The sequence below is a fragment of the Tamandua tetradactyla genome, chromosome 7 (genome assembly GCF_023851605.1).
Source record: "Tamandua tetradactyla isolate mTamTet1 chromosome 7, mTamTet1.pri, whole genome shotgun sequence".
Taxonomy (NCBI): Eukaryota; Metazoa; Chordata; class Mammalia; order Pilosa; family Myrmecophagidae; genus Tamandua; species Tamandua tetradactyla.
This window is the reverse complement of record NC_135333.1, coordinates 36527387-36552726: the sequence shown is the minus strand read 5'-3', so window position 1 is coordinate 36552726 and position 25340 is coordinate 36527387. Positions and strand designations below refer to the sequence as shown.

General features: G+C 42.8%; 1 protein-coding gene across 9 annotated transcripts in view; it reads left to right on the top strand.

The window, feature by feature from the left end:
• The window catches only part of PACSIN2 (protein kinase C and casein kinase substrate in neurons 2), a 236603-nt gene that overhangs the window by 134463 nt on the left and 76800 nt on the right, over positions 1 to 25340 (top strand). For 7 of the 9 annotated variants that reach the window (XM_077169084.1, XM_077169088.1, XM_077169086.1 and 4 more), the window contains one exon: positions 18236 to 18375. The exons of the other annotated variants lie outside the window; for them this stretch is intronic. In XM_077169084.1, coding sequence (XP_077025199.1) covers positions 18316 to 18375 — 60 coding nt within the window. In that variant the 5' untranslated portion in view covers positions 18236 to 18315. The remainder of the gene's footprint in view (positions 1 to 18235; positions 18376 to 25340) is intronic. 9 annotated transcript variants of the gene reach the window in all.

Here is a 25340-nt window from a genome sequence, read left to right as displayed (position 1 = left end):
TTGGATGGTCAAGTCAGTGCCGTTCGAAGCCACCATTCTTTTGATGTCTGGGGGAACCCCTCAGAGGAAGCGCAGGGAATCTCTTTCTCAGCTTTGGGAGTGAGCATCTGAAGCATGCTTTCCAGAATTTATGTTTTTTAATGCCGCTATTTGTTGGGTCACTTGTTTCCATTGAACCAGTGTGTTTGTTTTCTTACCAGTGAACATGCTCTTGGGTTAACATTGTCTCTGGGTAAAGCTTTCCCCTTTTAAAAGTCAATGTGCTTATGTAATGCCTAGATATATCCTAGAATAAATAAAGCAGATAATCAAAAAATATTGGAAAGTCCCTTGAGGCATGGGAGGAAAAATATGGAACTATTAAACTTATCCCCTGATACTGTATCAAACTTTAGGGACACCCAAATCAACAGGCCAAGCCCTCGATCTTGAAGCTTACTCTTGTGAAGCTTATGTAGGTAGCAGAGAAGTTTAGCCTACCTATAGGTATGCCTAAGAGTTACTTGTGGAGGGCCTCTTTTGTTGCTGAAATGTGGCCTCAATCTCTAGTGAAATCATTGCCCCATGTGGAACATGACATTCAGGGCTGAAAGTCTCCCTGGCGGCATGGGAGATGACTCCCAGGGATGAGTCCAGCTCTGGTACTGTGGGATCAACAATTCCATCCTCACCAAAATGGGAAGAAGAAGTATAACTAATAAAGTATTAGTGGCAGAGACGGTTCAAATAGAGTCGAGTGGCTACTCTGGAGGTTACTCGTACACAAGCTTCAGTTAGACATTGCTACCTATCATAACTTGCCAACCCCCAAGAAAATCATTCCAGCCAATCCCAAAGAACACCTAGGGCGATATATAAGATTCTACAAAGTTTCCATGTACTAGGGTAACTTTCCAGAAGCCTGCAACCTCCAGATGGGTCCCTAGATCAGATGAGTCCTGAAACCTAGAGAGCCCAGCCTCTCCAGAACATCAGCTAGTTCCATCTCCCTACCCCATATTATTGACAGCCACTTCCAGTAAGAAAAATTTAGAATGGCCATAGCCCAAATACCCCAAAGAGTGGTTTAGAAAGGTCAAAGGTGATGATGGAGTTATACAGAGAAGGTAGGGTTTAACAAACGACTAATTATGGAATCATTGTATTGATATTTCCTTTAGTCTCCAATATCTTAGAGCAGCTAGAAGAAAAAACTTAAAATTGTGGAATTGTAACCCATCCAAACTCTGGAATCTGTTCTGCAACTAATTGTTGTGCTGTGCTTTGAAATTTACTGTTTTTTAGTATATATGTTATTTTTCACAAAAAAAGGGGAAAAAGTGATGATAAAATATGTATATATTTTATATATATATTCCTTCTAGCCTCCAATATTCTGGAGCAGCTAGAAGGAAAAATCTGAGATGAAGGTATGGTGGCCCCTGACAAACTCTGGATCTGTCTAGTAAATTACTTATTTACTATTTATTGAAGAGTGCTTTGAAAATGATTGCTTTTTTCTTTCTTTGCTTTGTATGTATGTTATATAGTAAAAGAAATTTTTTAAAAAGTCAATGTGCTTGGGTGGTGTCCTAAACTTTGAAATCTTTGCGAAATCTCAGTGATTATGGGACTTGGTAAATAATATAGATTGCAAATGATTAAAAATTAACCCTCACAAAGTAAATTTTGAGGTTGTCTACATACAGTACTTATAGAAACTATTTTTAAAACTGTCAGCAAAGCTTTTTTGTGGAGAGAAGTTTTTCTGGTGACCGAGTCAGAGCACCAGAATTATGGGTATGTATGTAATATGTCCCAAACAGGTCGCTGGACCTGTGGATGAGTAGTGGTTTGTATAGAAGAGTAATTTCCTTTCTTGGGGAAAGTAGAGAAGAGATACAGAGAGTAGGGCAGAGAAAACAGGAACTGGACTAATGAGGAATATGGACCAAATCCTCCTGGACTCAGAGATTTCCTTAGGAATTTATTTCCTGGCATTCATTTATTCTATTAGCTGTGCACTGTGACAGGTACCAGAGAAGCAAAGGGGACTCAGTTATAGTCTCCCAGCCTGGTTTGGCAAATAGAGATGTGGCCATATAATGACACCTTAGAAGAAAAACAACTGAGTCGTGGTGGACTGACTGAAGATCACTGGAGCAGTGAGGACAGGAGTGGGTTGGGGGGCTCCTTGGAGGACCTTGACATTCCAGCTAGTCCTTGCGAGGCAGGTAGAAGTTAACTAGGAAGAGCATTCTTGGATCACAGTACACTGGATCCAGGCCAGGCTGCTTATCAGCAGTGGGTGGGTAGGTCATGGCAGGGTGGGGAGGTCCCACCAGTTTAAGAGGGTGGGTTTAATTCCGCAGGTGTGGGCCCTAGGGGATCTTTGCATGCAGCTGCTACATTAAAAGGTGTGTCAGTTAGAACCATCTAGAGATGGGTTCTAATGAGGGGATATTTATATGCAAGTCGATAAACAAAAATATATGCCTTAAAATTTTGGGTTTTTTAAAACTATATATTGAAATACATTCAAAGCTGCAGGACTTTAACAAAATAATACCAGCTCCAGTCAGAGAACTTCAACAACATACCTATCCTCAGATACCCAGATCCACCAATTGTAACATTTTGCAACATTTGCCTATCATTCTAGCTGTCTGTCCATTGCTCTCTCAGTGCATCTAGCTATCCATCTGTATATCCATCTTCTCTCCTCTCTTGTTAGATTCTACCCTGGATCATGTATTGCTGTTAATTGTCATTATCTCTTTAGTTTACCATAATGATAGAAATTATGTTTTCTGAACACTTGAGTGTAGATTGTATACATCATGTTCCTGAACACTTAATACTCCTGTGGGTATATCCTTAGAATAAGGATATTCACTTAGGTCGTCACCTTACGTGCAGTTATCAAGTTCAAGAATAACACTGATATAAAGCTTATAGTCAGTATTTTTTTTCATATGTCTGAATAATGTCCTTTTGAGTCTTCTCTCTTCCCTTGTTAGATTCTGCCCTGGATCATTTATTGCCTTTAATTGTCATTATCTCTTTCGTTTACCTTAATGATAGAAATTATGCTCTTGTTCTTTACAAAATTAACTAGTTTTGAACACTCAGTTTAGTATGCTTTGGGGCCTCAGTTATGTTTTTTAAATTTGATTAGACTTTTGTTTAAACAGTTGTCTATAGTTGAATGTATATTTCCTGACTTCATCGTAACTCTGAGACATATAAGGTCATATCAATTTCTGGCAAAATCAGAGAAAATTTTCAAAGCCTCTTTTTCCCTTTGTTGTCTCACATTTCTCCAATGAGGAAAAAGCCTGGAAGACAAGCATATCAAAGAACTGGATGTTCAACTGAGTATTTGAGGAGGTCAGTGTGAGTCATTGTAGCTTTTTGCTGGTATTTTAGTATCTGGTTTATTTTTAAACAACTCTATGCATTTGGAGTTTCTTCCTTGGTTTCTGTTACCATGGCCCCATAATATTTCCTTAAATCTGCTTGTTCATACTTTCACACACTTCAGCATCGAATTTCTAATTCCTTGAACTCAGAATTTCTTATTCGTAATACCCAAGAAGAAGGTTTCTCCAAATGGGAAAAGTTAGTTGTTTCTCCTACTTACAAATAATGGGAAGAGAGAAGGTTTGGTTTTCAGTGCAGTGTGTGGGGTGGTGTGCGTGGACGGAATCTGTTAGGCCTTCCATCAGTGGTCCAAGCAAGCAGCCCGTGTTCATCTGTGTATAGCCACTTACCCCTCAGGTCCCACGGTTGAGAATCCAGTGTGGGCAGGCTGCAAGTGTTGGTCTAGACAATCTACACCCTCTTGGCTCTTCATTCTCCTCTAGCATAAGTGTGGTTTTTCTCTCTCTCTTTCATTTAATTGGTTGATTAATTCATTCATTTTTGGACTTACTTGAGTCTTCCACTTTTGGCAGATTCTCCAAACAGTCTTCCACTGTTTGGAGAATCTGTGAATAAAAGAAAAAAATTCTGATTTCTGGCAGGCAGTGGCAAGCAAAGTTTATCTTGTCCTTTCTTCCAACCTTTTAGGATTATTCAAGGAGATAGTTTTCTGTGCTTTGTTGCTCTGACAAATGTATTTCCTAAAGGATTGTTAGGGTTTTAAAGAAAGTTCAAGTTTGTTTCCCTTCTCTTCATGTCTGACCTCTTCCACTTTTTACGGATATCCAGATTTTCCTCCTAAACCTAGACATATTATCAGATTAGGTTCTGGTTGGATTCTTGGGGCTTATTATATGTAATTTGTGCCAAATATTTTCATATTCTCCAAATATTGACTCAGCGATTCCTGTAAACTAATCAAGACCCACCTGGAATGGGTGGAGACACATCTCCACTTAGTCCAATTTAACAACCACACTTGATTGAGTTACATCTCCAGGGAGGTAATCTAATTAAAGTTTCAAACATATAGTGCTGAATAGGGATTAGAAGAAATGGCTGCTTTTATAAAATGGGATTAGGATTAAAGCATGGCTTTTCTAGGATACATATAGCCGTTCACACTTGCCCATTTCACCCTCTGGACCCTAAACAAGGCATGTTTATCCTATATACAAAATACATTAATTCTATCACAGTATCAGAAGTCCTTAAACCATTTCAGTAGCAATACAAATGAAATACAAAGTTAGAAACAGTACAAGCTCCTATCAAAGTTAGTTCCAGGCATAGTCTGTTCTAAGGAAAAAATTATCCTCTGGCTCTGGACTTGTAAAAATTCAACACAAGTTATTTACTGCCAACATGCTTTGGGATTCTGTTTCCTAGGTTCTCCTGGAAGAGAGGTATTACGCATATAAGTACATTTTGGTTGTTAAAAATAAGAACATGATTTCTGCATCAGCTCGTTCAGTTAATAAAAATGTAACTATTAATAGTATGTGGACTGGTTCTCAGCCTAGCCAGCAACTGGAGGATTACAAATCATGAGAACATGGAGTTTAAACCATATGGGGATTTTTGATACCAGATCCTCTTCCCTTTCTCCCTTTTCCTGTTTCAGGGCCCTGCTGCCAGGACCTTTGAATCTTGTGGAGTTCCATTGGCACTGATTCTCCTGTCCCCACTCTGTGTCACCCTCACCCCTGTCCTTACCTGGGGTTTCTGCTGATGGGGAGACCCTGCCCTTGCCCCTCTACACTTGTCTGATTCTCACTGGATGCTCCAGATTCCATTTGATAACCACGACCCAGGCCTCCTCAGCACTCTGGGTATAGAGTAGCAACCTGCACCATCCCCTGAGGGATGAGCGTGCTAGGAACTGCACCTGCTGCATCTATCCTCCCAGCAAGGCCAAGGAGTAGTAGGTGACTTTTTCCAGCTGAGGAAAGGGAGGTTTCAGAGAGGTGAAGAAACTTGCCCATGGCTGCCTAGCTAGCCTGCCTCAGGGCTGGGGTTTATTCGTTGTTCATTTGTTCTCTCAATTATTAAGTGCCTTGTGTATGCCAGGCTCTGTGCTGAATTCTGGAAAAAAACGTGAATAGGGTGGGCATGGGCCACATATTCCTCCCTCACTGAGCTGCTTCAGCAGGTATAATTCCAGAGCAGGACTTCTCCAGCGGGTACTCATTGAACTCTGAAAGAATGAATGAAGGTATACCTGTCAACGTTCTGCCCTTATTGGAGCGTAGCTGGAATTATGACTCCATCCTTTTGTTTTGCTCAAGTCCTGCCCACATCATGCCCTCTGCCTTTCCGTGGAGTTCTTCGGTGCCCGGGCCTCTCCTGGGAGGTGGTGAAGCCTCGTAGTGGAAGGTGCAGGTTCTGAGTTCCTTGCCTAGGTCTGGATCCTAGCTTCACTTTTTAATAACTAGTATGACTGTGGGCAGGTTGTTGAAACACTTTTGTGTCTCAGTTTCTTCATCTGTAAAATGAGGTTAATAATAGTACTTACCTCATGGGGCTGTTCTGAGAATGAATGGTGCCCAACTCCCAGGGAGTGCTCAGTAAATGTTGACTGTTATCACTATTTCTGTTCCGTGGTAAGAACAGGAGCTCTGTCCCACACAGCTCTGAGGCATTTTCACATCTCCTTCTATCTTAACAGAGTGTCTGCCACATGGTCCGGGCTTAGAAAATGTTGGACAAAGGAAGTTGAGAGACAGGTACAGGACTTTGCAGAACTGTCCAGGGGAGAGTCCCATCCACGACCCCCCCACCCCCCCACACTGATGTCTGCTGAGCATGGGAGGCCATTGGAGCAGCGCTGCTTGACTGTGGTCAACTTTTGGTGTTTCCTTCCCCTTGGCCTTTTTTCCTGGTAATCCTAAACCTGACAGGGTTTCATTGTTTTGTCTTACTCAGCTTTTTCCTTCTATCCACCCCTTCCTGTATCAGACTTGATGTTTTTGTCCATTAAATTGTCTTAGCTCATGTGTTGCCACTACTCCTCTTACAGCCTTACCAGGAACGGCACATGATCGCCTCCTTTTTTGCCCAAATGCTTGTTAGGCCTCACCTTAGTTAGGAATTCTAAAGTTATTAATGTCTAAAAGCTAATCTAAATACCATTAGAAGCCACTATACGATGCATTTAGCACCTGTCTCTATGATCAAGAATACTGGCAAGAAATAAAATACTGTTGACTTTCGAATTTAAACTGGCAGAAGCTTCCACTTTGTAATTCCTAAATTTTCCCATGGCCCCAAACCAGATTGAGAGCATGGATTGCCAAAACCATAGCAGTGTTTTTGTTTTTTATCAGCATGCTGTTTTTGTTCCTTCAAAGTGACCTGCTTTGATAGTTTTGAATGCATTTTAGAAATATTTCAATTAGTTTAAAATTAAGAAATACTGTCACTTTCAAAATTCATCCATTCAATAATGTTCCCCTCCCATTTAGTGTGTTTAGAATGTGGGCATCCATTTCCTTCTTGGGTCAGGATTAGTGGGGTGTCTCATCTGTGCCAGATTCTATGTCAGTCATGAAGACACAGGGCAAATGGAATGTGATGGGTCTAGAGAGGACTGCAAGGCAAGTGGAGAGGGAGCTGAGCATGCCCAGTGGGGAGGCCCAGCATTTGGAAAGCTGGGCTATGAGGGGCCCTGGTGGTGTTACGTATTCTGGCCACATGTTTGGGGCAGACTATGGGGACCAGGAAGGTGCATTGGTTAGGAATAGGTGGGGCTGCAAGTCACAAAAAACTTCAAAATCACAGTGATTTAAAGAAGAGAGAGATTTCTCATACCCTAACATCGAGAGGAGATATCCGAGTGCTGGTGGGCACACCATGGTGCCAGAAACATAGGCTTCTGTCTTCTTGCTTGGGCATGCCGCCATTCCCAAATCATTGCATGCTTAAAGGTGGGAAAAATATCATTTTCATATTCAGGGCAACTAACTCTTATGTTCCAGACTCTGGTAGAATTGTGATACCAAATTGTAAGAATAAAATTTAAGTTTAGTTTTCACACAAAATGGTGTGGAATGGGGGAAAATGAAACTTACTAAACAGAAGGCTTCGAAACCAGCCCAGACCATTCCCCTGGTGTGGAGTGGGAAGGAACCTCTTATGTAAGCTTAAGGGTCGCGCCATTTCCTTATATGGAAAAAAAATGTGAGTTAGACCTCTCGGATAGGCTGTAAACTCTGGAATACCCAGCCAGTGGGGAAACTGGAGAGGGACTTGCATGTTAGGTTTAAGGAATAAATGTTGCTGCCTCCTGTCATTTGACACACCACCCACCACATTTCAGTTGCGTGCTTGTTCTTGCAAGATCGTTAATAAATTCTTTTCTTCTCCACAATGTTGAGCATTTATTCTCTTTCAGGTCCAGCTTTCTTTCTTACACAAATTATATGCCATGTGGTCCCTCCCCCTCAAGGATCTTTTTTTTCATGGTAGAAACCGATTTGAGGATAATTGATTTCCATGTAAAGTTGAATGGAATGAGTCCTATAAGAGAGGAATGTAGTACTCAGGGTAGGCCAGAGAGTGCCTAATTTTTGACTGGAAAATAAGGGAAGACTCCATGGAGGAGGTGGCATTTAATCTTGATCTTGACAAATAATTAGCATTTTGATAGTTATCTAAGAGAAGGAATGATGTGAAGGGAAGTACAAAAACCTGAAAGGACAAGGCTCCCCTTGGAGTGTGGGGGTGGTGAGAGTGGTCTGGAAGGCCCAGGTGTGCTGATCCCCTGCATTGGATGAGTTGGAAGTAGGTTGTCAATCCAGAGAGGATGTCAACACAGTTGGCAAGTTGTTCTTGGTCATGTGGTTGGTATGACATCCATTCTGAAAGTTGGACAGTCTAACCTTGAGAGAAAACTGTGAGGCTATTTGTCTCTGGAAGCAGGACCTCCAGTGTCATCCTGGTCCCTTTTCCTCAGGAACATGTGGGGTGAGAAGCCCTGGGTCCCAGGGTCAGCACACAAGGTCATGATTGCTGACAGTCTTTGCCTCTTTTTGCTCATCTTATAAAGTGCACAGATTAATTGCTATCAGCTTTCTTTTTAAACTTTAGGATTCGTATATCCAGGCCTTTTAGTGTGGTGAAAATCTGCATCAACAGTGTACAGACATTTCTATGAGGTGGCCTCACACTTCTGCTGGCTTGTTTTCTCAGTGAGCCAGTGGAGAATGTGTTCTCATCTCAAGTGTGATCAAGTGTAGGAAAGCAGCCATGAAGGTCACTGAAAATGCACACTCACATCATGACTTGTCTTCGATCCACTCAAATTCTCCTGTAATCTCTGGTCAGTAGGAGGATTTTTGAAAACATTGCAAGCTCAGAGAAATCTAGGCGTTCAATTAATTTCATACTCGTCTTTTTATGTGGAGGTACTGAGGTGCTGAGAAGATACGGGACTTGCCCAAGTCCCACTGTAGTTTAATGACAAATTTGGGATAGGTCTGAAATATGGCCCTGAAAGTTCTTTGTAAGAATAAAATGCCATCTTAGTCATCGAAAATTAAATTGTGTTTATTGCAACTTTGGTAGTTTTTGTTTGTTTATTTGTTGGGTATGTCTGTGTGGATTTGTCTTTATAAAAACTGACCTTCCAGTGATTCTGTTCCCCAGACTGTTGAACCTTAACTGCCACTGCTTCCCATTATTGCCACTTGGAGTGTACGTAATTGCATAGGTGAAACACTTAAAAATACACCACAGGAGTTTCATATATAACATTTGTATAAATAATGCCTATTTACTTGAAGTCTTTCTTTTAACAAAGCTTATTTCTTTGCCTTTCAAGATGAACATGGAGGCCACACTGAGTATGGTGTCTGTACTAGGGCCAAAGTCACACTCTGACATGAGCTTGTGCTTTTCTCTTTTCCATCTATTTCTTATTTATGTGGAATATTGTAGTAAAAGTTTTACCTTTTAATATATTCTCAGATTCATCTGTTTCATAGATGGTGAATCACTTTAGGACCCCTTGAAGGCAGTTAACATTTTTCTGCCTCGGTGTGTTTTAGTCATTTTTTTCTCCAACACCGGGTGTGCCCCTATCTTTTCTCATGGGTGTGTCAACTACCCCTTAAGTATAGATTGAGATTGTCAGGCTGCAATCTTTCTCTGTAAACTGGATCCAAGAGGTTTGCCAACTGCGTGAACCAGAGAGCCTCCATGGAAGTAATACAGTAGAGTAGCAGGCTGCACATACTGTAATGTTCATCTGGCCTCGGCTCTGACTGGGAAAAACCTGGGAACCCCTGATGTCTAACTGCAAGGGCTTGGCGTAGCAAAGTGTGACACCATAAAAATGATGGGAGAGGCCCTGAAAAACAAAGGGAAATGGTTGTTTTGCAGTGGAGGAAGCAGACCACAGGCTGGCTTGCTTGTATTGATCACAAAGCAGTGAGATCAGAGGCAACCAGAGAAAAGAGACTTGAATAATGAGGAGGGAGGTCGGTGGAGGGCCCGGCCCTGAGGAGTCCTTGCTGGTTTTGGCAGTTCTGCATCAGCCAAAAGAATATATGCTTGGGCTTGAAACAGACATGGGCTTACCAGTAGGAGATGGGTTTGAAGAGTGAAGCTGGAGCAGCTTGATTGTTACACCTGGATGGTGATATGCATACTTCTAGACTGATGGGGAAGCCCTCCTCTGGATGTCCTGCTGGGATATTTAATACTTGGCACATTTTTCTATCAGGTGGTGTAGTTTTTTTTTTTTTCAAACCCCTATAAAGCATTGCTATGTTTGATGTGGAACAGGTTTACTGGTTGGCCTATTTAGAAACATTTGTTTGTCCTTAACCTTCCCCAGGTTGATTTTTTTCTATGGGAAGAACAGGGCAACATGGCAGTGATGACTAAAACAAAAATTTCCCACTCTTTCTATCCTCTCCTGAGCTCTGATACTTGAGCCTGAGCTGTGTTTGTTTTCAGTGCATTGACTCTCAGTCCTCATGGAGTTCCTGATATTTCCTCTTTGTCTCACCACCTCTTTCTTCAGTTTGCAGTGGAGGGTTCTGGGCCACACTGATTTGAAATCCTCTGCTAGTTGGTGCCTGTTCACAGGTACTGGTTTCTGCAGTAACCACAAGCTCTGTCCTAGATCTGGTAACTTTTTTTAAAACATACACACACATACACACTCTGGAAGCACCTTAGTGTCCCAGCCCCCATGTCCCAGCCAGGTGGTTGTTTCTGGAGGAGTCTGCCCTCACCTGTGTCCCAGCACTTGTTGAGCCTTGGCCTCAATGTGCTTCCCTTTGAGAGAGCAGCCTTTAAAACAGAGCATCTTGCAGTGCACAAGCAGTTTCCAGTGCACTCCACAATGTTCCAGAGAGATTTGCTGACCTGTGCTCTTTCTTTGAGGAATGTTCACTTTCCAGATGAAATCTCTGGAAACAAAATAGATTGCTACAAGAAAAAAAAAAAGTGTTCTTGCTTAACTGATGGTGCAAAGCAGTATATTAACTCAGTCCTTTCTCCCTGAGCACCCACTATGGGAAAGGTGGCTTGAGAGGTAGATAGAAGCATGAGACTCGTCCTTTCTCATAAGGGACTGACTGGAAGGACAGGAATAGGCCAAGCTGAGCTGGAGGCAGAGGAGACCCCAGAGTGGGTCCCAACCAGGTTGTCAGGTCCTTGGGACTGAGCTGCAGAAGGGTCTCCCATGTGGCTGCTGATATATGACTGGGGGTTGTTAAGCCCATTAGTGGTTGTTAAGCCCATTAGTGGTTTGGTTTGATGGGTACAGTGGTGTTTAAAAAAAGAATCCACCTGTGGATCTTTAATCTATGTAAATAAAGTCACCGAGATTCTTAGACTTTTATCACAAATTCATCCAGCAAGTGTTCAGGGAGTGAATGCTTTGTGTCAGGCCTCTTCTGGGTTCTTGGGCTATAGCTGTGAGCAAAACAGACAAACATCTCTGCTCTGCTGGAGCTTGCATTCTAGTGGTGGTGTTGGTGGTGGGTGGGGGACAGACAATCAACAAAGCTATTAAATCAGTTATATCGTCAGAAAGTAATATGTCCTTGGGAGAGACAAAAATAAAGCAGAGAAGGCTCTGTGTAGTCTTGGGAGGGTTGCAACTTTAAATGGACAGGCTGGAGGGGAGGGCCAGAGAAGACTTATGGAATGATAGTTGATCAAGCCTGAAAGGCAGGCCTGAGGAAGCCAGCCATGGGCCTTCTGGAGGAAGACCATTCCAGGGAGAGGGAAGAGCAAATGTGAGGTGTTGCCTAACAGGACCAGTAAAGAGCTCCCTGGCTGGAGCTGAGGGACTGGGGAGAAAGTGTTTAGAAAATGAGGTCCAAGGAAGTAACAGGGTGGGGGTATGGGGAGTGGACTGTGAGGACCTGAACCGTTAGAGGGGCTTGGGAAGAGGAGCAACATAACCTGACGCGTGTCTTAAGAGGTCTGGGTGTTGGGAATAGACTGAAGGGTGGAGGGGAAACCTAGAGATGTATTAGGAGACTGTCATAGTAATCAGGGGGAGCGATGATGATGCAGTTGGCAGAGAAAAGCAACCTGATCTTGGTGTCATCACAAGCAGAGCTGAGAGGTTTGCAGAGGTTGGGGTGGGGAAGAGAGGGTGCAGAGGGTGCTTGCTCTGATACCTAGAGGCACATGTTTCCTGGTGTTGTCCCTTCATTCCAATGCAGTCGTTAATGAAACAAAATACAATATTTGCATGTTTTTCTGTGTTTTATTAAGCATTTTGTATTCTGAACATATTACTTGTTATAGTAAGAAATCTTCAAAAAGGTGAAATGTGAAAGTCCCCTCTTCTCCTCTGTGGCTCTCCCAGAGCAGGCTCTGAGACAGCTCTTGTATCTCTGGTCAGAAAATCTCCAGGCCTTTGCAAGCATTTATGAATAATTCTCCCTTGACACGTGTGGGCACCCCTTTTCACCTCTAGACACTGCCTCATCTCCTTTCTTTACTGGCTGTATGGCATTCCACCCCAGAGGTCCACTGTCATTTTTTTATTCTTGATGGGCATCAAGGTAGTTTTCAGTGTGTTTTGCATTTGTTTGTTTGTTACTATTAACAACAAGGCTGAAATGAACATCTGCACTTGGCTCTCTGGGTAAGTTTATCTGGAAGATAAATTTTTAGAAGAAATAATTGGATCCAAGGGTAGTTTTTTGTTGTTCTTATTCAATATAGCTTGCATTCAGAAGACATGTAACAATGCATATAGAGACATTTCTAAGGATGGTTACAAAGTGAATGTGGGTGCCAGTGCCTGGTTTTTAATAGCATATTTTGTGAGTGCTTGAGGCTTTAATTTTTGAAACTAGTAGCCCATATATAAAAATCTGAGTTACCATGTGACTTGCTAATCTCATCACTCCTCTTATTAGGAGTTTTTGCAATCATCATGGGAGAGGTGATGGCACACCTCACTCCTCTCCAAAGTCCTTAGACACCCTTCCCCCTGCCCTCATGGCAGGCATCTGCCGCCCTGATGGGGACAGGCCCAGCTCCCACCCCCCACTCCAAGGCCTTTGCTGTTGTCCTCCCTCTGCCTGAAGTCTCCTCCTTTGCTGGGGTTGCCAAAGCCCCCACCCCCCACCCCCCACCCCAGAGAGGCTGACCATTCTGCCTAAACCAGCCCCTCCCTTCTGTTCCCCCACTACTATTTTTATAGCACCTTATTTATCTCCGTACCAGCACATTTCACAGACTGCAACTGTTTTTACTTTACTTACTCGTTAGTGAGCCCTATTGGGAGGTAAGCCTCAGGCGGGACGGGACCATATTTCTCTGTCTAGCTCACTGCTCCATCTGGGGCTTTGAAGAGTCCTCGGTATAGAAGCCATTGCTATATTTGTAGAACCAGTGGGTAGGCCTTATTTAGAATTGGTCCTCCCCTCATCCCAGACCAAACTGTGCTTTAGAAATAATTGTAGTCATTTCACAATAATGAAATGAAGAATTCCCTGCCTTGATGAAGAAGCAGCAAACCTTACATCTAGTCTGTGCTGACTGCTTGCTTCCTATCTCTAGCCTCTTAGAGCAACATAGCCAGCTGTATATGTGCTGGGGGTTGGGGTTAGGAGTGGCCATGAGATCACCTTGTCCTAGCACCTTCTGTGCCACCTTCTACAGGTGGAAATTTCTGAGGCATACTTTTCAGGAGAGATGAGCAACTTGGTACTTTAACCCAGAATGTTTTTGCTTTATGGAATCAGGCTTTTTGCCTAAGGACCAGTTCTGTTTTTCCTTTTTAGAACAAATTAAGAACATTTAAGAGAGGGAGCTAGTGTACTTAACTTAATTTTTTGTACTTTCGTGACCTGATCCTGCTTTCAGGCCTAGTGGGAAGAAAGTAGGTTATGCCAACCTCTGGCTGGACTAAGAACAGCTTGGCAACCTCCATTAACCTCTGGGGCTCTGCTTCATGTAAGAGATGGCTCTTACTTACCAGCATTACGTATATCAGTGGCAGTATTTCATTGGAGTTCAGAGATCTGTAACCAGCTCCTCTACTACTGTCGTTCCTGGATTCTTTAAGAGTGCCTCTTAGAACAAAGTGTTTGTTCAACATACATATATAGAGAGCCTACTGTTTGCTAGGTCAGGAGCACCGAGTGTGTTTTCTGGAAGGATAAGGAGGGAAGAGGTATGATTTGTACATAAAGAGGAAAGAGGCATGATTTGTACATCTTTATATTTAGGATTTTCTTTGCTTTCAAGTTTCATTCTGCTGCTTAAACAACTTTAGTGGGCAGTCTAGGTCTCATGCAGGCCATCATTTTCTTGCCCTTGAGCAATTGGAAGTTTGGAGCACAGAAGGAAAGCCAGTCTGAGGGGCAGTCCACTGATGATGGACAGGTCATTGTGTGGATGTGGCAGATCTGCACTGCTCCCTGAGGGTTGGGAAGAAAAAGAGAGGAGGGAGAGCTGGAAGGCTCAAATACTTCATTCTTGGTGTTTCACTCAGTCAGGGCTTTATTGAACACCTACTATGTGCAGAACTGGAGGGTAAGTGAGGCACACAGGGAGCTCATAGTCCAGGACTCTCCCTGCCCCTGCCCCTCCCGACCTGTAGGACCACCCAAGATGGCTCTTTCGCATTCCTGAATTAATCCCTTGTGTCCTTGTCCTTTCATTCTATGTGATAAGAAATTCCTGTCGTTTTTAATCTTGACCATCCTATTACGCAGACACCCATTAAAATGCTATTTTGGTAATAGGGTTCCTAAAAATTAACACAAAAATACTTTGTAAACTGATTGCTCCTTTTTCATAGTACCCAGTTTGTGTTTTCTGAATACAAAAATCCTTGCCTCTCCTGGAGAATTCTTTTTGGAATTTGTAGAATTTCTTTCTCGTTTTCTGTATTATCACTGTTTTCTTCAGAGGTCAGTTAAAAGTAAGCATCCTGCTGACTGTGGTCTTACTCGTTCATGATGTTTTATTCTTTACTTTTAATTTATTTAGTGGTTGGAGATCCTGGCTTATTGGCTCATGTTTATGAGAGAAGGGCAGAGCTGATGATATAGGAAGCTTATCTGGGTTCCCTCAGTAGTCTATTCCCTGACTGCCTCTCCCCTAAAAAAGGCCAGGCTTGTCTTCAAGTGGGCTTCCCTAAAGGAAGTCTGTGTTTGATGGTTCCAAATGCAATTTTTGAAATTACTGTGATGATTGCCCCTCTGTCCCCACTCTCCCTAACACTTTGCATTTCTCAGCCCTAAGCTCTGTGTTCCTTGGGCCTGCCCTGGAGGGGTTTTTTTTGCAGGCACGGGAACTCAAACCCAGGTCTCTGGCATGGCAGGTGAGAATTCTGCCACTGAGCCACCATCTCACCACCCTGCCCCTGGAGTTTTTGGTGGAGGTTTCTTTTGTTTTCTCCCAGCATGTCCTCCAACCTGTTACCTTGTGGCTACCTTGTTTCTGCTATTGGTCCAGTTTCCATCTTGTAATTTAATGGACCCTTAGGGAGAGGGGAAAAAGACAGGGAGGAGCTGTGTGTGCCTCTCTTGTACTAGTTGTCTTAATGTTGTTTTTTTTTTTATTTAAAGAGACAAAGTTGCAACAAATACATGGGGAACATATTTTCTTGTCATTGTTTTTCTCGTTGTGATGGGCAAGAATCAGTAATAATCAGTATATAGTCAATGAACACTATCCCTGTCCCAAGGGTCATTTCAAAGCCAGTTGTTTGGAATTTACATGACAGTTTCCTTTCCCCTAGTTAGACTGTAAAAGCCTGTTTCAGTTTATTTAGCACACAGGGTAGCCCCATGAAATAGAATTAGGACAGTGGAGCATCAGCAGGAAGGGTATCTGGCAGAATAATCCCCCACTATATGCTTTATTCAGGAGTTCGTTCAAAGTTAATGGGATTCATTATCACTTCCTTTGAGTATTATATTTCTCTTTCTTTAGTAAGAAATAATCTGTTTACTCCTGTGTGCTAGAGTAAAAAAGTAGTGCCAGATTCAGACGCCGTTCCCAAAAAGAGCTGTAATGACTTATTCTTTGGTCACTTTCCCAAACTTCTTTCACATCTGTTCTTGCTCCTGAGCCTCTTAATACTCTGGGAGGTAAGAAGGGCCAACAGCATCCTTTCCTTTCAGAGGAGGAGGACAGTGAATCTTGGAGGGGACAGATGACAGTTCCTAGAGATGGAACCAAGACACACTTTCCATTCATTGTCTTGCTAGCTTTCCAGGTAGCTCACCTTTCATTTGAGAAGTACCCAATGAATTATTCAATATACGTTATACATTTGGGGGCATCAATAAATATATTTCAAGAGCATTCAGTACCATTTGGCATTAGAGAACAGCTTGTTCCATAGCATGGAAGCAAGCCTGGTGGCCGTAAAATTTGCTCAGGACCCTGGAAGATTCCACAAAGCAGGTCAGAAAATATGCCCAAACTGATCTGCTTCAGGTTCTATTGTTGCCATCAGAAGTCTTCTTAGTTTCCCCTGATTCACATCTTACATGTTTCTTTAGACCACTTGGTGCTAAAACCAGATTCATTTGGTGAGATGGAGGTGGGGTGGCTGGGTGGCAGAAGCGGTGTAGTAAATTACTTTATTTGAAGGAATGTTTCAAGGAAAGAACTTGGTGGATGCTGATACAACTTCTGAAGAAGGTAAAGACTAACATAGCATGCATGCGCTGCTCTGGTCACCAGGGAAGTCACCCCTGCTCTGGGGAAGCCTGTGTAAGCCTGCACTCTCCTCATCACTGATTCCCAGGGTGTTCTTGTCAAAGTGACAGTCTACCAAGCTAGATTCTGAGGCCCCAGACTTTCACAAGTTGGTTATGCCATCACCTACCACTTTGATGAATTTCTCTTGCTCATTCAGGTAATGCGTCTCAATGAAGTTAGGAAAGTGGGGTTTGTTTTTTCATCAGTGACCAGTTTGTGCCATTCCAGTAGTGACCGATTCACCTTTTTTTCCCAGTGTTATACACACTTTATTGCAGTCTGCTGTCCTATTCCCCACATTCTAGTTTCTTGATATCCTCAAGGAAGACTTAACCACCTAGTTGGTTCTGCAGCTTCACAACTTTCTCAGCATGCTACCTCTCATGAGGTGGGTGAAGAAAATATTTGGCAAAGTTCTTAAAGCTGCATCATCATTGTCAGAGTAGTAAGACATTGACAATAGGCATAAAACACATTAACGTTAATAGGCCTTGCTCTATTTTCCCTGCGAGGGCCAACTGTTAGGAAGAGCATGTGTTATAACACACAACCCTGTCTATTTATATCGTGAATGTGTTTGGAGTACATGGCTTGGAAGTACCATAATTGATTCTTTACGTTATATTTATTGGCCAAACAATGGTTTGTTCACCTTTGGAAGCACTGCAATCCACCAGATTAAATTTTATTAGCAATTAGAATTTAGGTTCTAGGACACCTGATTTATTTAAATTTGATATTATTAGAAAATATCTTGGCATAATGGAGAGAATATTACCTTAGCAAACAGACAGACTTGGTGTCATATGCTGGTTCTACTATTCATTACTTGAGTAACCATGAGCAAGTTACTGAACCTCTTCAAGCATCAGTTTTGTCAACTATACAAAGGAGATTAATTATTGATAGTAATAATAACTGTGGACCAAATATTGTTCTCAGTCCTTGTGTGAATTGGCTCCTTTTACCTTCCAAGCTGTTCTGTGACATAGATTCCATTATTCTCCCCGTTTTACAGATAAGACATTTGAGACACAGAGAGTTAGCTATTTGCCTAAGGTTGCTCAGCTAGTAAGTCATGGGGCTGGAATTCAAGCCCAGGCAGGCTTGCTCTAGAATCCATCTTCCTTATTCATCTCATCTCCCCAGCCCCACCTCCTCTCCTTAGAAGGAGTCCAGACACCATGAACCTGGTCTCTACTGTCACCAGGAAGGAAAGCCTCAAATTCAGACCAGTTTATTCCATCGGAATGCTTCCTTTTGGTCGAAGAAATTCTGGGCATCTACGTGTTTGTTGTGTTGTGTGTGTGTGTATTTCATATTAACCAGTAAACCTTACTGAAAACTCAAAGAACTTTTTGAAGAAGCTTGTGTTCTTAGATCAATGGATTGATAACTTTCCTAAATAATCTTCCACCTTCCTTGGAGAAAGGGTCAGGGTGTGAGAATATGCAAGAGCCGGCAAGCTTAGATGAGTAGGATAGTCTGGGAAAGGGTGAGTCTGGAAGCATTTAGATTGTTCTGTACTGAAGGCAATGATGGGAGTGGGAAATTGATTATTAAATGGTGATGGCTTGTTTTTTTACTGTGGAAATTCAAAAATCACAACTGTATGTGTTTTATTTTTTTATAGGCTTGTCTACAGGTTTTGAATATCTGAAGTTGGCTTCTGAATCTTAAGCATTCTGTGGTGCTCCCTCACCCGTAGAAGAAATGTCTGTCACTTATGATGACTCCGTTGGAGTAGAAGTGTCCAGTGATAGCTTCTGGGAGGTAATGCCCATGCTTTCCTTCCTGGTAATGGTCTCCAAAACCAGGCAGATCTTTGTTGTCAGATCTAGATGGCACAGAAAGGTTGTGACACTTGTTTTTAGCCCACCTCACGTATGTCTTAGATACTAATGAAGGTGAGACCCTTACCTTACTGGAAAAGTCTGATGCTTTATGAGGTTAGGGGTATTTATTAAAGATCTAGAAAAGCTATCTGTTCTCATATCTTCCTTTGTGTGTTTATATGTTTATAAAGAAACCATGGGGCTGTGATTAACACATGGGAATTATTGAGCATAGCCTAAGGAGCAGCTTTATTTTCGGGTTTTGAACCACGATATGATGTCATGGTGGATGATACAGGCGAGTGGTCAGAGGAGTGGGCAGACTGCTGTCTAGCATATTAGTGTGTCTGTGTCTGTGAAGAACTCCCTTTATGATTAGATTTTTTCTGGTTTGGGGATGTTGCTCTTCCTGAGCCCCACTTACTTTTCCTGCCAGCTGAATAAAGGAAAGTCAACTTTTGATCAAATTTTATTCTGGTAGCAAAACCTTGGAGTTTTCCTGGTAGTTGTAGGCCTAATGGGAAGAGTACAGGCTTTGCATTTGCAATGACAGCTGTGATGTCACTAGCAGTGCGACCTTGGACAAGTTGCTTGACTAATCTGAGCCTCAGGGTCTTCATCTGTGAAGGGAGAAGAATATGGCCTCCTAAGGAGACTACTGCCAAGATAAAATGAGCACCCCACTTGGACCGACTCAGAAGGCTTTGGTGGTGGGAGAGCAAGGGTAATGCCTTGGTGTTTTTTGTTTGTTTGATTGTTTTTTAATTGTGAAATATAACGTATATACAAAAAGAAGCAATTGTCATTCCACAATTTCAGGTTTTTCCTTCTAACTGCTCCAAGATGCTGGAGACTAAAAGAAGTATCAGTATAGTGACTCTAGTATGACTCTAGTATGACTAGCAGTCATACTCATTTGTTAAATCCTATCTTCTCTGTTATAACTCCTCCTTCTCCTTTGATCCTTCTTCCAATTTTTAGGGATCTTTGGGCCATGAACATTCTAACTTTTTCATGTTGAAAAAGGGGTGTTGACAGTATAGGATGGGGGGTGAAATTAGTTGATACCCTTGGAGAGGCTGGCCCCTCTGGGTTTCAGGACTATCTTGCCTGGGAACCCTGTGGAAGTTATGGGTTTCTGGAAAGTAAACTTAATGAATGAAACTTTTGTAGAGTCTCAGAGTCCTAGGTGTTCTTTAGAGTTATCAGGAGTGATGTTGGTTGGAGTTTGGCAAACCCTGACTATTAGCAATATCTAGTGAAAGCTTACATAAGAATAAGCCCCCAGAATAGCCTCTCAACTCTATTTGAACTCTCAGCCACTCATACCTTATTTTGTTACGTTTCTTTTTTTTTCCGTTTTGGTCAAGAAGACTGTCGATCCCACAGTACCAGGGCCAGGCTCCTCCCCGGGAGTCATGTCCCACTTTGTCAGGGAGACTTTTACCCCTGGACCTCATGGCCCACGTAGTGGGGTGCAGGGATGATTTTGCTAAGTTGGGCTTAGAGAAAGAATGTGGCCACATCTGAGCAACAAAAGAGGTTTCCTGGAAGCAATTTAGGCATAATCAAAGGTAGATTACTAGCTTCTCCAGTATAGAAATAATTTCATAAGGGAAACCCTCAAATTCAAGTACTTGGACTTTTGTGGGGGAATCTGTAATGTTTCAGAGAATACAAGAGGTTTCCCAGGTGGGGAAGTTTAATAGTTGTGTATTTTTTTCTCCAGTCCCTCAAGAGGCTCTACCAATAATTTTAATTATCAGCTCACCATTGTCTGGAATGTCTCTGGGTATTACATTAAGCTATACAGAATTATCAGACCTCGTTTCTATTCTGGGCTCCATATGTTTGGGTGGTTTAAATGAGCCATCCAGACAGGTTGATTTAGATTGTGTGTCACAGAAAATTTAGGTTCTAGACACAATAAGCCCCTCTGCCTTTGGTCTCATACAGTAGGTGAACCTCTAGAGTATACACAATATCATCCTTTGCCCTGTATTCTGGGTGTAAAGTTTAAGAAGTTACCTCCTATTACTAGGTATTGAAGATATTTCCCTATATTTTCTTCTAGGAGTTTTATGGTACTAGCCTTGGTGTTGCTATAAACCTAAAGTAATGAGGTATATAATTTTGTGCTAAATCACATACCATCTGAAATTGTAGTCTGAGATAAGTGATGACTGATAGGCATCCAGGCCAGAGTTCAAATTTCAGTCCCTAGAGAGGCACATCTACAGAGGGAAATGTTTCACAAAAAGCAGCCAGAATGGCAGGAGCAGTACCCGAGTCACAGAAGTGTTGTCAGTCACTTAGCAGCAGGGTTCCCATCATTGTCAGGTGCATTCTCACAGCTTAGTGGGGGTTGGTGGAGTAACTAGGTGCTGTGACATTGTTCTGTAAGGCCACAGTTACAACTCAGTTTGGAAATTCCTTTGGGACAATGCTGGAATTCAGAACTGCCCCTCTGTTCCCATCTCCATCCCCCTCCAACCCTCAGCTTCATAGGCAGACAGGGCCAAGCTTGCTGACCCAAGAAGCTGAGGCCTCCCCAGTCCCAGAAGGACTTTGGAGCAGCAGTGGCTGTGTAGGGCCTTCCTCCAGGTCCCATGACACTGACCTTTAGAGATGTCAATCCTTGTTATTTTCAACACTGAACCAGAGCTATATACAAAAATCTTGCAGAGTCATGGGAAACCTTTCCATTTTGTCATTGTAGTGACATTACTGTCTGATATCAGTCAGGTGCCTGCCTTGAAGTAGGTGGTGACACAGAAAGTTAAATATGCAAAAAGGTGCTCACGAGTGACAGGCCAGGAGAGGTATTGGGAGTAGGTGAAACGTGCTTGGCGCCAGCTGCCTTGTGTATGAGTCTGGGCATTGTCACTTGACATCTGTACGTGGCTTTGGGTAATTTTCTAGTTTTTCCTTGCCTCAATGTCCTAATCTGTAAAATGGCAGTAACCACAGCATAATATTGTTGTGAGGGGTTAAAGAATTAGTGTAAGTAGTTACAGAGCATCAGGATAGATGTTTACTGGGACTTCTTGGTGCCTCTCATGTGAGCAGATGGAGGTAACTGACATATGTACAATATAAAATCAGTTCCTGCAAGGTGCATTTGGCAGTTTTCTTTCAATTAGGTGGTTAATGGCAAAAACTGCCTTGGAAAACTTTAGTAGTTGAATATAATATTATTACAGAAGTCTTCAACTGCTTGTTAAAAAATATCTTAGGTAAAAACTGTCTGTTTAAATTATCATTATATTGTCAGTGTATATTAAATCAAGTAGCTTTAAAAAGTCCAGTCATTGATTTCAGCTCTAATAGTCCCTAATAGTTATATTCTAAACTGCAATAATGTCAGTGGAAAAGAACATCTCCTGCAGCCTGAGGAAGGCAAAGGCAGGGCAGGTTTATTTTCTAGGCAGAAATATGTTCTCTGTTTATCTTATGATGCTGTCCCTGAAATTACTCTGCAGCTTGTGATCAGTTCACTGTCCTCACCATGATGGGTGAGTGGAGGAGCTGTGGCTCAGGAGCTGGTCTGACTCTGCCCTATTGGCACTCTGCTATCTATATGTTTTGTTGGGGCTGCCAGCAAGTTCCCCCTTTCCCCATAGAAGGTGTCCTCTTGCTAAAGAAAGCATCACAGTCTAGAGGTGGAAAAGTTTTTTGTGCCTTTCTTACTCCTTTCCCCACACAGGTCTTAACTGGAGCAGGCTTATCCATGGACTTATTCCACAACCATTTTCTGCATGCTGGCTGTTTCCACACTGGAGGGTCATGTGACACTGCTCTTAAAGAGCCTTTGTCTGTGATACTTAGAGAGAAGCTCCCAGAGGGAAGAGACAGACGTGTAGGTAATCATCATACTAGGAGCTGTAGGATTTACTGGGACACAGAGAAGGAAGTGGAAGGTTCCCCTGAGAAAGGGAATAGGAAAGGTACCATGGAAGAAGGCAGCCTTGTAAGATGAGTGGAATTGGTTCTTACTAAGTGCTCAAGTGTTTTGTTAGGTGAATGAATAAACAAATAGTGATCTGTGGGAGATTACCCATAGGAACATCATATCAAATGAAAGTATTTAGGGGTATTTAGGGAAACACTTCCTGAATTGCCCAACACTGAGTAAGAGATTTTAAAAAAACAAGAGAGAGATTTGATTCCTGCAGTGAAGGTATTCATTACATAACTGGAAGAGACAGAACAGTGGCCTCTGAAGTGTGGTTTTGCAGAGGGCCATGAGGAATTTGGACTCTTAGGTGTGAAGAGGCTGTTTTGAAGTGGTCTAGGAAGCCATGTGGGATTAGATAGGTTGGAACTGAGTGAAGACTTTTCCCTAAGTTTATCCCTCCCTCAGCCAAGTGAAATCTGGCATGTCTTGCCTACTGGCTTCCTAGTGGGGTGTGTACTGCTTGGTTGCTTCTGGCAAGTCTTTCTGGCTTGGTCTGGGAGCCTGTGGGCCCTCCCACTCCACTTCCAGCACCTGCTTCTGGGTCTACTCTTTGGCTCTGGGGGTTGATGTACAGAGGAAGCCTGTGCTGTGGGTCATGGTGTTGTTCCAGGGTCACCAGCACTTTCTAGGAAAGCCTGGCCACCTCTGTGCCCTTAGAGGGCTCTGCAAATCAAGTGGGGATGGCATGTATGTCCCAAGCAGGGCTGAGAGCTGCTGCCTGCACCTCGAGGGCTCACATGGGGTCCAGGCTGGGAGGGGAGAGTAAACTGCTAATTTCAGGCACTGGGCCCAGATTTATCCATCAAAGTTTCCCCCCAAGGCAGGATCTCTGTTCAGCTAACAACAGTCTGTTTGATTAGAGCTCACATCTTTGCTGGAAGAGCCCAGGCTGGATCTGACCTGGTATGCACTTTCTTGTGGGCACGAAGAGCCTATGAGAAGAAGAATATCTTGAGGGATAAAGTAGACATAAATATCTTGCTGGAAAACATTCTAGGAATGTTAGCCTTAAAGTGAATTGACATATAACAGTGCCATGTGACTTAATATTTACTGCATCCATGAAGCAAGTATGTCAACGTACAGGTTGTTTGAACCTGCTCTGAGACTGTCTGATTCCTCTCAGACTTCACCATATCTGACCCCTTTATCCTCTGTCAGAGATTATCAGAGATCTTATATCACATGAAAATATCTTCACATGCATCCATTGTTTTGTTTGGAAACTGGTCCCAACCTTCCAGACCAGTTTGTTGGGAACATGTTAAGAAGATGCTGCTGATTGTCTTCATGTGTTCCACAAAGACCAATTTGGTGTCTGCCGTGGCCCAGGCCCAGAGCTGAGTCCTGGGGTCCTAAGAGGAACTTGCCTGGCCTCTGGCATCCCGGGGCCAGCTGGGCTAGGGTGGGAGTGGGTGGGAGACTCAAGCGAGCATTTATAAGGCAACAGGACGAGGGCCATGAGAGACTAAAGGCTCCGCTGCAGTGTCCATTCCATTTGCCTATAGGCCACCCTGCAGGTATTAGACCCTGGTGGCCTTTTTCTGTCATAATCCCTGTGGTGGCAAAGCACATGAAGCCCCATCTATGGGCCTCTTGATGCAGGTTATGCCTCTGCTTAGTTAAATTCCTACTTTCTCCCATGAGAAGGGGGCGCATGCCTTCATTTCACTGAAGTTTCTAAATGTAACTGTCAGTTCATTCTTTCAGCCAAGCACTGAGTGTCTGCTGTGCTCTGAGCAAGGATTAGGCCATCAGTCTTCCCCCGGCCATCTTCAGTCTCTTCCCCTACCACTGCCAGAGCAGCCCATCCAGAAAAACACACCACACAACTCTGTGCTCTGTGTGGAAAGCTTCCATTTTCTCTGTCACCTTCAAAATAAACATGCTGTTTGGTGTGGCTAAGACATGAGTATGTGTAGGTGGCTGATTGGCCCACCAAGCCCTTCCTGACCATCTCCTCTCCAGTTAATTTCTCAAGCTCTGCACTTCTGCCCTGAGCTCCAGCCAAGCTGAACCACCACAAGATCCCATACACCAAGAGCTGTGTCTCTGCCTGGCTGTGGATGGGTGAGTGGGGGTCAACTTTTCCTCCAATGTAACCTCCATTTCTTTCCTGGAACCTCTTCCATCAAGAGGCCACCTCTGACCACTCCCAGCAGCATGTGGTATCATCACTGCTTGCTTCTCCCTTTGTGTTCTGTACTCCCTATAGGAAAGGACACACTTCTCATCTGGATATCTAGGGCTTTAGCATAGCGTCTGACGCATTGAATGATTGTTGGTTCAAGTAATGAGTGTGTAAGGGAATCAGAGAAAGGATGGTGTTTCATGCTAGGTAATAGGAAATGCCCTGCCCTTTATAAGAATTGTTTATAAGAAGCTTATAAACAATTTTTGCAATTAGGATAAGTACACAGATAACCTTGATACCAAGCATCACACATTCTTTCAGTCAATATAGAGTACCTACTGCGTACTGAATGGTATGTGAACTGTGGTAGAAAGGGGGACTTTAGCCATTTATGTCGCTAGAAGAAAAGTTGGAGGTTGAAACATGAGAATGTATAACGTAATGAATTTTTTGGTGGACAGTGTTTGTGATTAACTGTACAAATATTTTGAAAGTTCTTTCATGAACTGGAACAAATGTACCATGTTATCGCAAGGAGTTAATAATGGAGGGGTATATGGGAAAGATATACTTATTGCAATCTGTGGACTATAGTTAATAGTCATATTTTAGTATCCTTTCATCAACAGTAACAAATGTACCACACCGATTCTGTGGGTCAGTAATGGGGGGGAGGTAAAGATGTAGGAGGAGTTGGATTTTCTTTTTCCTTTTTATTTCTTATCTGGAGTAATAAAAATGTTCTAAAATTGAATCAAGGGGATATATGTACAATATGTGATGATACTGTGAGCCAATGATTGTATACTTC